The sequence below is a fragment of the Oryza brachyantha genome, chromosome 11, assembly GCF_000231095.2.
Source record: "Oryza brachyantha chromosome 11, ObraRS2, whole genome shotgun sequence".
In the NCBI taxonomy this organism is placed as follows: domain Eukaryota; kingdom Viridiplantae; phylum Streptophyta; class Magnoliopsida; order Poales; family Poaceae; genus Oryza; species Oryza brachyantha.
Genome location: NC_023173.2, coordinates 1985120 through 1999114, shown reverse-complemented (window position 1 = coordinate 1999114; position 13995 = coordinate 1985120). Strand labels below are relative to the sequence as shown.

Sequence of the window (13995 nt, the reverse complement as noted above, 5' to 3'; positions counted from 1 at the left end):
TGGTGGCAGCCCAAGTTGGCCCATCAGAATGGAGACGTAATTAGGCCCGTTGAAGTATTGCAGCCCAATTGGGCCCAAGCGTGTACGACGAAGGCGAGGCGAGTCGCGATGGTCGGAGCTGCCGCCGGAGCTCGCCGGCATGCTGTTCTGCCGGCTGCTGTCCCACGGCGACCGCCGCCGCGTCCGGGCCGTCTGCAGAGGCTGGCACGTCGCCGCGCGGCAGAAGCAGTCGATGGTCCCGAGCTCGCTGCCGCCGTCTCTGCCCTGGGCCGCGGCACGCACCACCACGTACCAGAGCCTCCCCGACGGCGAGGTGCACCGCTTCCTCGACGCGCCGGGCACCACGGTCTTCGGCGGCTTGTTCGACGGGTTTCTTTAACGTGGAATGAAGAAGAAGATGGATGAAAAAGAAGGGTGTTGAAAGAAGCTACTACCTCCGTTTTATTTATAATATAAGATGTTTGACTTCTAACTTTGATCATTCGTCTTATTTAAAAAATTATGAAAATATTATTTATTTTAATTGTGATTTACTTTATTATCAAAAGAACTTAAAGCAAGGCTTATCATTTTTTTATATTTGTAGTAAATTTTTGAATAAGACGAATGGTCAAATGTTACAATAAAAAAGTCATTATTCTCAAAAGAACTTTAAGTATGGTTTGTTATTTTTTATATTTATAATAATTTTTTAAATAAGACAAGTGGTAAAACATTATAAAAAAAATTAAACATTATAAAACGAAGTAGTAAAAACTTTCCATTGCCGGGATTTGAACCCGGGTCGTCTGGGTGAAAGCCAGATATCCTAACCGGACTAGACGACAATGGATGTGTTGCTCCGTTGGAGGCGTAATCCTATTTATTGCCAGTTTTCTTAATGCCTTTCCTTTTCACTCCTAATAAAATATCAGTTATCAGTAAGATTCGTCCTGCTTTTGGGCGAGTCCCGGGGATATTTCTTGATTGTCAGGTTTGGTTCAGCCATTTCAGCTGCTTATATACCACTCCTTCCGTCCGTTTCAGATTATAAGGATTTGCCTGAATTCCGTTTCAGATTACAAGGATTTGCCTAAATTAAGGATTTGTCTAAATTTATTCTATATAATATATATGTTTTATATACGTGTCTAGATTCATTAGCACATAAATAAATCTAGATAAGGACAGAAAGTCTTGTAATGTAGAACGAAGGGAATACAAGGTGAACCCTTGATATGTTCTTCTCTCCAACTTATTGCCAACTATTTTCCTCAGCTTTTGCATGCACACTTCCTAGACTAATAAATTATGTGTTTTTCTTGGCTTCACATGCATGCTTACTAAACTAGAAAAACGTGTGTTTTTTTTTGCAAAAGTTAATCACCTCGCATTTCCATAATAGATTTTTCAACTTCAACGTTTTAATAGTTAATTTTATCGTTTATAGTATTAAATAGCTATAAAAAATCTGATAATATTTTATTTTTTTGTCCTTCGTCAATAAAAGAACACAGACAAATATAGTAATCTAATCGATCTACATATTTCTCCGAACTTTGGCACAGTTCAACCAAATGGCTAAAAAGTGATTGTTTAGGAAAAAAACAAACGTCATATTTACAAATTAAAAAAAATTTATAAATAAAACTTTTATATACATTTTGTAGTGATCTAGAAGTCAAGACTAAAAAATAAACTATGATGAAAATCCTTAAAATCAACCCCAAATTTAAGGTTAAAAATTTAAATTTTAGCTTATAAAGCTAAGCAAAGGCGAAAAAGATAAGGGGGGGGGGGTTAATTTTACTGAACGCACAGGTGTTACAGCAGAAATACGAACCATATCCCCAATACAATTGTGCTCTGATTAGAAGTAGAACTACAATGCAGATGCGCAACATCACTGAAATTTCCTTACCAGCTCAAGTTTGCGAGCCTGGAAGAACTTGCAGCGGCCTTTACCACTCGATTCGATCTCCTCGGACTTCCTTTTAAATCCAGTAAAGCCTAAACTTGACAGCTTGACCTGCCTCTTAACACTACCGTTGCTACCTGCATCTTCTTCAAGTTCATCTGACTCCCTACATATGATTGCATACCGGCAAGATCTTAGTTGTGGCCAGAATCACATTTTGTACTTGTTTTGAAAGCACAGCACCACAAAAACTCACCAAGTAACTTCAACCGCGTCATTGAAGAAGGGCGTGCAAGTTCCCCAGCTAAAACGAACCAAAGTTGGGAAACCAAATACTGGATGCTTGTGATCCTCTAACCATTGTTTAGTGGCAGGATCTGCTCCATTAATTGATGGATTTCAATAAACCAATCTTATGACTACATTGATTGATCACTTACAATGATGTATTCATTACCTCCTGGATAACCTGATCCAGTGTTCATGTGCATATTCTGAGCCGTTTCATCAAATACCCAGTTTCGCAAGGCTCTATCTCTGGTAACCTGCACTAGCACATCAAGAGATCACAATTATATAATTGATTAAGGCTCAAACCTGTGAGTGCTAGCTACATGACTTGTCTACATTCATGTCCTCTCTACCTGCAAAGTATACTTTGTGGAAAAATAATAATCATACAAGGAATTACCTTTGCAACTATACTTGCTCCACTAACAATAGGGAAAAGGCTATCAGCTTTCTTCGCGACCACAAATTTGATGCCTGGGAACTTTTCAGTCAGTTTGATCCTATACTTCTCCGCATCTCCAACAGTATCAATGTAGACCTTTACAAGGAGGTACATAATAATTGAAACAACTCCTTTTTAGGTTTTACATAGGTTAACAGTGTACAGCATACATTTTTATCCAAGAATATAAACTCATACCTCTGCCAGTAGAACTCCCATGTCAAGAGCTCTTTTGACTAGACCCATTGCAGAGTTATGAGATATTTCATTCAGGTTAACTTTTGATCTGAAACCAAAGAAACTATTAATCACAGAACAAGGTTGAAATTTACAGTTCACAAGGTCAGATGCACCTTTTTAACATTTTAGCAGATAGATCCTTTGGGCTTATGATATCCACTTCCCACCCAACTGAACTATTGTCCTTTAGACTTTCAAATAGCTCCTCCCTTTGTTCTTCCTTCAAGGTTTTTGAATCTGCCCAGGAGAAGAATAGTAAACTAAGCAAATTCACTGGTGGTGAAATTCTCTACGTGTTATGGCTGACTGCCAACTTACGAGTTACCATTTATGTTTTACTCTTCATATTATCCAGTACTCATGGGAAGTCAGATTTGTTTACCAACTATAGAATTTGAATATTAAAATACCAACATGATGAGATTGCCAAAACATGTACAGATTTGACTGCCTACTGCTTAACAATCGTGCATTACCACAAAATAAATAAAAAGTACTACCTCCGTTTCATATCGTAAGACTTTCTAACTTTGTCTAAATTCATCAATTGATGAATGTATATAATTTATATATATGTCTAGATTCATTAGCATCCATATGAATTTAAGCAAAGCTAGAAGGTCTTACATCGTGAAACAGAGGGAGTACCACATAAAAGCAATGCTGTGCAATGCTGTGCAGTGTATTGTGCTGGTTGGATGAAAGTACGTGGAAATGCAAGCAGTTAAAACTTACAAGAATGAGATGAGGGCAAAGCAGAAAATTTTCTGAGACAGGGAACCATGAAGATCATAACAACTATAACCAGTGAGAAAAGGTAAGATGTTTGTATCCTACATTCCAAAGTTCAGTTCTACACAAACTTTGCCCCCATAAATCTGCATCAACTCTTAAAAGAACAGATTATTTCCTTCATTGTGGTCAAGACAATGAAAGTATGTGTTGTTTAACTTGAAATGGTGAGTACTAGCTTGCAAATTCAAATTTGGTGCTAACACAAGATGACGCACGATGCAAGTTAGCCCTGTATGTGTTCCAACTTCCAAATCACCACTTTGTATGTCAATGAACTAAAACATGTATGTGTATCTCAAAATCTTAACCATTTCATGAGTTAAGCATCACTGCCAGCACCAAGGTGAAGTCAAGTACTAATTACTAATAAATATATAAAGGTTGGCAAGAAAAACAGACATGCATACAGCATACCTGCGAATTTAAGAGTTGCAAGCGTGTCCTGGTAGGAACGAGCGCAGTACATGCAGCCATACACCATTGGGCCTGCGTCAGAAGCATCACAGAGAGGTCAGGATTTTCACTAAATTCCCATATAACGCTGCTCTAGACTAACAGATCAAATTTGTTCTCAACACAAATTGGGGGGAAACGGAACGTGCCCACACCAACTAAGATTTCAACAAAGATTACAACTTTGCTGTGAAACCCGGAGCCCTTAATCTTAACTTACTGCAGATTTACCAAACCATAACTTGAAACAGCATAAAAAAGGACCCCCAACAACCAGGAAAATAGGGTAGGTTTCACCCTGAGAGAGATACAGGAAACCTGTGCCGCTCAACTGAAAGCTAAAAATGAACAGAAACAGTGAGGAGAAGGGCGGTCACCGAGAACGGGGCCGCGCCCAGCCTCGTCGATCCCCATGAGACAGGGCTCCCTGGTGGACCACTCCGGCGCCACTGCCGCCATCTCGGCCGTCGGCGCGGGGAGAGCGAGCGGACGGCAGCTGGCGTCGCCGATCCAGATAATATTGCGGCGCGAGCGGGGGAGGGTTGGACGGACCACCGCGACCTGCTCCCCCGGGCGAGGCGAACGCGAGGGAAAGGGGAAGAGCGGCTTGGGGGGGGGGGGGGGGGGGGGGGGGGGACGGAAAGCCGATTTAGACCTCCTTTGGGTAAATTTAGGCCCATAAAAGCCCATTTATGATTCTAGTACGTTTCAGTTGGGCCTAATAACACATTTGATGGGCTGGAATTTCATAGCAGTTGGTCGCCTGGAGGGAAGTGATCACTCGGCAAGTCATTTTTCACATGTGGACGGATGTAATTAACTAACGGAGCGGATTTGGTTATACCATATTCTAAACCATTAAAAATAATTTTTAAGTGGATGCAGAGTTTACGAATGTCAAAAATGATACCATGTCCTAAACCATAATGGGATGTCAAAAATAATACGGAGTCGGCTCGAAAACATCAATACCGGATAAGATGGGCTTTTGATTGAGTGCTTTATTGACTAAAAACCTCAGATTATCCAACTATCAGCTAATCGGTAAGAAAATTGGCAACTTACTGTCGGAATCCTACTCCATATCCGTCTCCATTAACACCCCTAATTACCACGTTACTAGTGTATATAGAACAAAAAAAAAGTGCATTTCAACATCAACGGCAATACCGATGAAACATGCCAAATACCCGTAACATCATAGAATTAGCTAATCACATATCAGGCATAGCAACCGGAGAACCACAAGTAGTGAGAATTGCATTCCATTAAGTAAAATAGCCAGCTGGTTGAACATAGCATTTCAGTAAAAATAAACTATCTATCATGTTGCAACTGTCATAAGCATTAGAATTCCATTTCTTTTTCAGGACCAACAAAGGTCGTACAATAGTTTTTCGGTTGTTGCATGGTCTAGACTGCTTATGCTTCAACCATTTTTTTGAGCGAAAGCTTATGCCTCAAGCATTGGTGGCTCTAGTGTAGATTTGCTGGCTCGAATGGACAGACACCACCCTGATGGAACCTCTTGACACGAGATCCTTGATGGCCTGTCGAGCAAGCGACCCATTGATCTGGCAAAACATTCAATTACTATTAATAACAAACATTTGAATAGCGGTTTATTCTATTAATAAACCGAGCATGGTAAATTGAAAAGGTGTCATGGAGATTTTTATCCTTAACTGCCTAATCAAACAACTTGGCACTCATGTTTGATATAACCTTGATGTATAAAATGAATCAAACATCAAAAACAGCTATTTATCTTCATTTTGCAGTCATGAAAGAATGAAGCAGCAAAAAGGTAATCAAACGATGCAGCGTACATCAAATTCGGATAGAAATATCACGAGAAAATAAAGGTGCAACAGGCATAAAATATTGTTATGAACAAAATAAAAAAAATCATGTAAGAATGTTGTCCACTCAAACAAAAACAGTGCTATTTCTGTTTCAAACAACGCATTTACATGGGCTGGCATCCTGGTATGTAATGAAATTTAAGAGAGAAAAAGAATCAAATGTCCTATCAACGCTAGATACTCACATTATTATTTTCTTGTAATTTCCAATACAAAGAAGAGGTTTTAAGAGTCTTTTCTGCTATCTGATTGACAATTTTACCACCTTAGAATGATTCCACTGTGAAACTAACACATGAATGATAATATCAGTTGATTATGCAAATAAACTCCGTGCTAACCCATGATAATGTGAATTATAATAGGCAAGTGTTCCATAGCTCTAATGGCTTTATTTTATAACAGAGGTCATGACATCTCGCTGGACCAACAATGCTAGCCTCTGCAAAATATTAGTGTCAGTAGACTAGTTGCCAACCCACATCAGGACGATAAAACTGCCAAAGTTCACCATACATTAAAGTTATTAACATCAAATTACATACATACATCCACTTCTCAACTAGTAAAAGTGTCCAATATTCCTAGCAAAGTCATGCGTTTCTAAATGCAACACAAGGAATATAAATATATAATCATCGCATTGTGAGACTGTGACACAAGTCGGTCACAACATGGTTTACGACTACTAAATTTACAAACAATAATGGTTTATGTAACTCAACACCAAATAGTTACAGATACAGTGAGCTACACAAATGAAGGAAAAGGCAGAGGAGGTACATACCCTGAGCCTCTCGGAGAGCACGGAGGGGGTGATCTGCTTGTACTTGGGCACCTCGGAGAGAAGCTTGTCGTAGGTGGCCTTGTCGAACAGCACCATGTTGTTCACCTTCTCCTTCTGCTTCCCCTTGCTCCACTTCTGCAATTAAACCAACCCCCCCCCCCCCCCCCACACACACACACACACATCCACATCCAAAGGACCCCCGAATAAAATTGTGAGATTTCGAGACGAATCAAAACCTAAGATCTAAACCAGCGGTAATCAAAGAGGGGATCCGGGATGACCTTCTTCTTCTGCTTGCCTCCGCCGGACTTGGCCGGCTTCGAGGACGGCGGAGGGGCCTTGTCCTTCTTCGGCGCCTGCACATCACATCAACATCACATCGCGGAACAGCATCAAGTTGCAGCCAAGACGGCGAAATCTTCATACGGAAGAGGGGCGAGGTGGGGGGCAAATGCTGATTCTCACCATGGGAGAGACCCGACTGATGGGCTAGGGTTCCGGCGAGATGGCGGCGGCGCGAACGCAACAGGTGGTGGTGGCGTGGCTTTTGGGTCTGGACGGAGCGACGCATTTATATAGGAAGGGGAGAGCCATTGTCAGCCGTCGGATCGTGAGATCTCGCGGTTGGCTGATCGTTGAAAACGTCCAACTGTCACCGTTTCGTAACAGAAGTCTAGCGTACGGTATACCGTACGAACCGAACAGTTCATGCATGCTGCGCGCATCCTCCGTATAACATATATCAACAGCGCAACATTTATCAACAGGCTCGTTGAACTTGCTGATACGATGCACTCGAGTGCGCCCTTAGTGTACGCTATGGTTGGAAACGTCGCGATCATGTCCTGGTCGAGCCACGCTGCTGCTGCGATCGCCCCACACTGGTCTAAGGCAACAGCGTGGCTAAGTATTTCGCGTAGCTACCATAGCAGTGGCGCATGTAGATGGAGAAGAAGCAAGAAAAAAGTAATACCACTTCTTTTTTGCCATAGCAGTGGCGGCCGTAGGAGTGGTTTTCTTTTTTTTTGTGTGGGACGAGGAGGCCTATGACGATACTGCTAAATCTGATATATGTTGATACCTTTTGATATCATATGATACATATTTGATACCTTCTGATACCATGTGATACCACTTAGAACCTAGTGGATTGATATCTTTTGGTATCATCTGATACAAATTGATACTAATCAGTATAATCCAGGTTTCTATATAGAAATCAAGCGATACATATCGATACTTATTTGATACCTATTAATACATGCTGACATCATATGATATCACTTAGAACCATGTGGTACCGCTTTGGTATTATCTGGTACCATGTGATACCTGTATCATTTTAAGTTTTTCTTGTCGCGCGACGCTATGATACCAGATAATACCAACTGGTATTATACCAGTGGTACCATCTAGTACCAGCACGCACTGGTATGTGAGACGCTTCTAAGCGCGAAGGCAGTGGAAGCGTGCGACAAGCTGCGGTAAGAGCGCAACATCGACGGAGGCCGGCAGACAATGGCGGAGGTGGCGACACGCGGTGACGGTGGACGATGGCGGGTGGACGTGGACGGACGGCGTCAGCAGATACGGACGCGGGCGGACGCGGATGCGGGCAGACACGAGCGTCGGCGGACGCGGACGCGGCGCACTCGGCAGACAATGGCGGAGGCGGCGACACGCGGTGACGGTGGACGATGGCGGGTGGACGTGGACGGACGGCGTCAGCAGATACGGACGCGGGCGGACGCGGATGCGGGCAGACACGAGCGTCGGCGGACGCGGACGCGGCGCACTCGGCCTCGATGGATGATACCATGTTTTATTTTAATTATCCCGACCGTCTGACGGCATGCCGTGGCGTAGTCTCCCTCTTTCGCTAAGGCTGATTAAGGCCATAATGATTTAGAAGTAAACGTATGAAAATAACATATGATGAAAAAAAATCAAAATTGACTCTAAATTTAAGTTTTAAAATTTAAAATTTGGACGTGCTTTATAAGCGGAACTTGGAAGAAGAATACTGCACGTTTTATCTTTCTGAAACATGTAAAAATATAAACGATATTCTGAAGGATATAATTATATTCTACAAAGCCATATAGTAGTATATTTGTTAATGAAAAAGATTATATAAGCACGGTGAATTGCACCCGGCAATCCGTCAAATCGGTATTTATACAGGGAAAAAAATATACATTAAAACATATTTGTATGTTCCTCTTGCCACCACTTGCAAGTTTCCGCTTGAGATCACACAAATTGCATAGAATACAACTCGCATACTAAAATTGATGGCCAAAATACCAGTAACAAACACTAGGTGGTGATCTCTGCAACCTAAAAACGTCTATTGTTCCAGTTCTAAACTCTCACTACCGATCTCTGAATCCAAGCCAAGTTCTTGCAATAACATCCATAAACTGGTGCACGACCGCAGGAGGCATCAATCGCTTCCGAGAAGGGCCAGTGAACGTCTCACCGTCGACGGAAACCACGCATTGCATCAAGATCTCGCCGCCTCAGGTTGCCGTACTTCCTCCTTCGCTTTCCAGTACCAGCAGCAGCCTGAGTAACAAATACAGTATCCCCAACCAAAAAATAAATACAGTATCACAAACTTTTGTTCATCCAGCAGAAGAACAAATATGCCCCAAGGGCCAACCAGTTATCATGAAAAAAAAACAGCAGCAATTGTTGCCTTTACCTGCTCTTCTGCCTTGATGGAATCCATGAGGCCTTCCATATCGGGGGTGTCTTGCCCTTGCATGGCACCCATCATTTTCTGCATTTGAGCACGCATTCGGAAAAGCTGTGCAACCAATTGGCTCACCTAGTAGTGGAGGGGGCAGTCAATTGAGGTTCATGGGGTTTAGTTTGGTTTGTAGTAGCATATATATGGAAATGCTGATGAGGTTAAAAAAGAGTTAAGAATTTAACCTGCCGTTCGTTTTTTCCAGATTCCTTGGCCACTCTTATCCTCCTCTCGCGTGATTCAGCAAGTAGCTCTGGTCTTTCCCTTTCCTCTGCACAAAGGCATGATTAACATTATCAAGACTATAGTAACAAAGATCCATCACTATTATGCTCCATGCCATTAGCATCAAGGTGTTGTTTGAGTGGTAGACCTGGCTGACTAGTTCGCATACCACAGTTCAACTGAGACACTAATTGGATGGTGGATCAAGATTTTCAAAAATATCAATTACATTTGGAGCACTACACTAATATTGTAAGAGAATTGGAGGAACAAAAAACAGGGCATCTTCAAGATGCCTGTCAGTGGTAGATTATACATACCAGGAGTCATTACATTGATCATCGACTCCATGAATTTAAGGTTTTTCTCCGCTTCACGAATTTGAGCAGGGGTAACCTATTCAAAACATGGAAAAATTATGGTCTTAATAACAACGAGTATAAAGCTGAAACATAAGCACCACTGTACTGCAATTTGAAGATTAGTTCCAAAGTAAGGTGAAAGATTAGTTCCAAAGTAAGGTGATAAATGAGCCAATAAGGTCAACAAGTTCATGTTTGCACCTTGTTCATGCCTGGAATCATGCCAATTATACGACTAAATGAACCCATTTGTGCAATAGCTTGTGTTTGCTTCAGGAAGTCATTGAAATTAAATTTTGCACTCAGGATCTTCTTCTGCAATTCCTCAGCATCTTCTTGACGCATCTACTTGTACAAATAGATTACACAGTGAATACCAAATTGTTCTATAATAAAAGCCAAAAAGAAAGAAATATTTCACAGAAGCCTGCTTACCACTTCCTGTGCCTTTTCAACAAATGAAAGTACATCTCCCATTCCCAAGATACGTTGCGCCATGCGATCTGGATAGAAAGGCTCGAGGTCTTCCATGCGTTCTCCTCGCCCAACAAACTTGATGGGCTTTCCAGACACCTGCAAATTCATCATTTCTTCGTTTTTATTACATACTACCAACTAAGGGAACACAGTAAAATTGCTGACAACTCTAGGCATGACAAAAGTACCAAAATAACATACGAAGATGACATAATGGGAAGAATTACAAAGATACAAAGGCCCCATTCGACCCCTCCACATGAGTTATCTAAGCCACCTCGTTTTCCACGCGCACACTTTCCGAACTGCTAAACGGTGTATTTTTTGCAAAAATTTTCTATAGGAAAGTTGTTTTAAAAATCATATTAATCTATTTTATATTTTTTTAACAATTAATAATTAATTAATCATGTACTAATCTATTACTACGTTTTTCGCATTGGATAACTAACCCTTCCCCAACCCACCGCCGAACGCGGCCAAAGTCAAATAACATATAGCCCTGTTGTGGACACTTTACAACAAATTTTGAACTCACACAATCATAGTAGTATAGTACCATAATTTTTTCAGTAAGCAAGTTAACAGACCTCTTTGATACTCAGTGCTGCTCCACCTCTGGAATCACCATCCAGTTTTGTCAGTATAGCACCAGTAATACCAATCTCTACATTGAAGGTGCTAACCAATGCTGGCCATATCAAAAAGAAATACGGGTAAGTTAAAGTGCAACTATAGATGATGAAGGCTTACTTGATTTCATTATAATGACACGTTATGCTGTCATGAGGACTAAGCAATAAAATGAACATGATATGGGTACTTGGAACAAAAACTTGTACATGAGGCATAATTAATATGGGAGCAATATTTACAAGATCCCAATACCACTGAAAGACAACGAGGAGTAGCTACGTACAGGCAGCTTCTTGTCCAGTCATGGCATCCACCACAAGTAGAACTTCTGTAGGATTTACTGCCCTTTTTACCTCTTTCAACTCACTCATCATGGCTTTATCTACCTGACCATTGAAGGACAAATCAGCTGACTTTTACAAGTGAAAGCACTATGTTGAGTTCTAAACAAATAAGTATGTAACTTACATGAAGTGAAAAGTGTAAACTAGTGTAATTTAATCACATACATGAACATAAGGCATAAGCTAACAATTTGAAGAACAAAATGATTAAGATATGGTATTATAGATATTTTGATGTGAGATGTCAACTGGACAAAATAGTGAAATCTTATATTCATTTTCTTTTAGAATTATAGATGAAACAAGAGGTAACAGAATTAAAGAGAAATAAGAGTGACCTGCAGCCTTCCAGCAGTATCCACTATGATTACGTCAGTTTTCTTGCTCTTTGCCTCCTTTAATCCATTTTTGGCGATTTGTGAAGGTTTTACTTCAGTTCCTTCGGAGTAAACTGGTACCCCAACCTATGAACATTCAAGTGTATTTAATTAAAGAAACACATCATAGCAACACAACAAAAAATAAATACTGTTCATTTTAATTTTTTTAAAAAAATGTAAGAAATGCACAGTGGCAAATTCTAAAAACTATTCAAATCGTCGAGTCAAAATTACTAGCTAGAAAAGGTTCCCAAGACAATACTACCATGCAAACATTATCGTTATCAGAATACCTGTTTCCCCAAAATAGTGAGTTGATCAATGGCAGCAGGCCTGTAGACATCCGCAGCAATCAGCATACAACTCTTCCCCTGTAACCTGAGACTGGTCTATAAGCATCGATAGTCTAGGAATCTCAGGACATGCTTAAAGTAGAGGGGTAAGGAATGCACCATTTTCTTTAGATAATACGCAAGCTTCGCACAAACAGTAGTTTTCCCAACACCCTGCAAACCTGCCAATAGGATTACTGTTGGGCCAGTTTTTGCAAATACCAAATCTGATACCTCCCCACCCATCAACTGTACAAGTTCATCATTTACAACCTGCAAAAATTCTACTTGTGTTAGTCCAACCAGTGCTGGAAGCACATATAGGCCGCGTTTGTTTCAACCCGGGTAAGTTAATTTACCCTGGTACGGAAAACGTAGTAATAGATTAGTACATGATTAATTAATTATTAATTATTAAAAAATATAAAATAGATTAATATGATTTTTTAAAACAACTTTCATATAGAATTTTTTTGCAAAAAATACACGGTTTAACAGTTCGGAAAGCGTGCGCGTGGAAAACAAGGGAGATAGTTAACTTACTCCCTAGCCGAACGCGGCCATAGTATTATATCTAGCTTTTGTTTCTCTGATGGAAAATCAAAGCATGCTTACGCTACTACAACATGCAATTAATATCTAGTAGAGTAATTGAGACTCAAATCAACAAATTTATGCCTAAATTTCTCCAGAGCCATAACGCAATTGTTTATTATACCTTCACCAACTGTTGCTCAGGCTTGACACCCCGAATCACATCAGTGCCAGCGGCTTTTTCAGTAACAGACTCAATAAAACTTCTGACTACCGGCAAACTCACCTGCAAAGTAGGTTGTAAATTAGACTGTGAATGCAAAGAAAACGAGACAGAAAAATAAAAAAGTAACGAAACCATGTGAAGAATGACACCACATACATCTGCCTCCAAAAGTGCTCTTCTGATATCCCGCATCGGTTCAGCAATGTTCTCCTTCGTCAGTACATCTTCAAACCAATAAATATATCTCATTGATTCTTTCAGTGAAATGGCAACAAATTTACAGCTTAAATGAAGAAAAAGTGAATGAAAAAAAAAAGAGGAAATCTCACCGGTTCCACGCAGCTTGTTCCACGCGGATTCCAGCCCGGTCGTGAGCTGCCCAAACATCTCCGCCCGCACAACCAGCCCGCTTCCCCTCTTCCTCCTCCATCCCTGAACGCATCCCAGACACACGAGAAATCAGCGAAGACGAAAAACCGCGGCGCTTAGCGAGCAGTACGATCGGAGGCGGGCGGACCGGGAAGCCAGGTGAGGAGAGGGCGCAGCGGAAGGCGGAGCCGGAGACCGCGCGGAGGCGAAGGGAGGGAATGGCGGAAGAGTTGAGTGGGTGGTGGGAGGCGACTATCACCTTCGCCCTCGCCGCCGGCGAGCGGCGGGCGGCGGCGGGGGCCGAGGAGAGCGCGACGGTGGCGTCCATTTTTTTTTGTGGCGTCCTGCGGAGGGGAGGGAAGCAACGCGGGGAGGATAAGAGGCAGCCGTTGCAATGGGCCCTTTTGGGCTCTTAGGCTTGTGGATGTTGGGCCTAGTTTTGGTCCATTTGCACTTCAATGTTTTCCGTTTCGTTTTTCTTTTCTTTTCTTTTCCTTTCCTTTCCTCTTTCTTGGTTCTTTAGAAAACTTGATGTGCTTTTTTTTTTGGTATATGGTATTGCAATCCCAAAATACTTTATTT

At 41.4% G+C, this 13995-nt stretch overlaps 3 protein-coding genes and 1 non-coding gene across 5 annotated transcripts; all 4 read right to left on the bottom strand.

The window, feature by feature from the left end:
* Positions 1-758: 758 nt before the first annotated feature.
* Positions 759-832, bottom strand: TRNAE-UUC. The gene has a single exon. It is a non-coding gene; the product is annotated as a tRNA-Glu (tRNA).
* Positions 833-1697: 865 nt separating this feature from the next.
* Positions 1698-4711, bottom strand: LOC102721869 (ribonuclease H2 subunit A). The gene is made up of 8 exons (XM_006662678.3): positions 4496-4711; positions 4080-4151; positions 2984-3107; positions 2829-2916; positions 2589-2726; positions 2355-2442; positions 2154-2274; positions 1698-2063 (listed from the first exon to the last, which is right to left on the bottom strand). Exons 1-8 carry the CDS (start codon positions 4575-4577, stop codon positions 1883-1885), a joined length of 894 nt encoding a protein of 297 aa, XP_006662741.1. The 5' UTR covers positions 4578-4711; the 3' UTR covers positions 1698-1882.
* A 656-nt stretch (positions 4712-5367) lies between these two features.
* LOC102721588 (40S ribosomal protein S25) lies at positions 5368-7319 on the bottom strand. The gene is made up of 4 exons (XM_006662677.2): positions 7239-7319; positions 7055-7129; positions 6771-6905; positions 5368-5692 (listed from the first exon to the last, which is right to left on the bottom strand). Exons 1-4 carry the CDS (start codon positions 7239-7241, stop codon positions 5579-5581), a joined length of 327 nt encoding a protein of 108 aa, XP_006662740.1. The 5' UTR covers positions 7242-7319; the 3' UTR covers positions 5368-5578.
* Positions 7320-8875: 1556 nt separating this feature from the next.
* LOC107305327 (signal recognition particle 54 kDa protein, chloroplastic-like) lies at positions 8876-13750 on the bottom strand. 2 transcript variants are annotated; one of them, XM_015842581.1, is made up of 15 exons: positions 13562-13750; positions 13374-13476; positions 13201-13268; positions 13003-13104; positions 12405-12557; positions 12246-12323; positions 11911-12036; positions 11512-11614; positions 11183-11283; positions 10551-10688; positions 10317-10460; positions 10074-10149; positions 9714-9799; positions 9481-9606; positions 8876-9341 (listed from the first exon to the last, which is right to left on the bottom strand). In XM_015842581.1, exons 1-15 carry the CDS (start codon positions 13739-13741, stop codon positions 9252-9254), a joined length of 1674 nt encoding a protein of 557 aa, XP_015698067.1. In that variant the 5' UTR covers positions 13742-13750; the 3' UTR covers positions 8876-9251. The 2 variants fall into 2 exon arrangements, with proteins under 2 accessions (XP_015698067.1, XP_040384654.1); XM_040528720.1 differs by having other exon boundaries at positions 13673-13744.
* Positions 13751-13995: the final 245 nt, after the last annotated feature.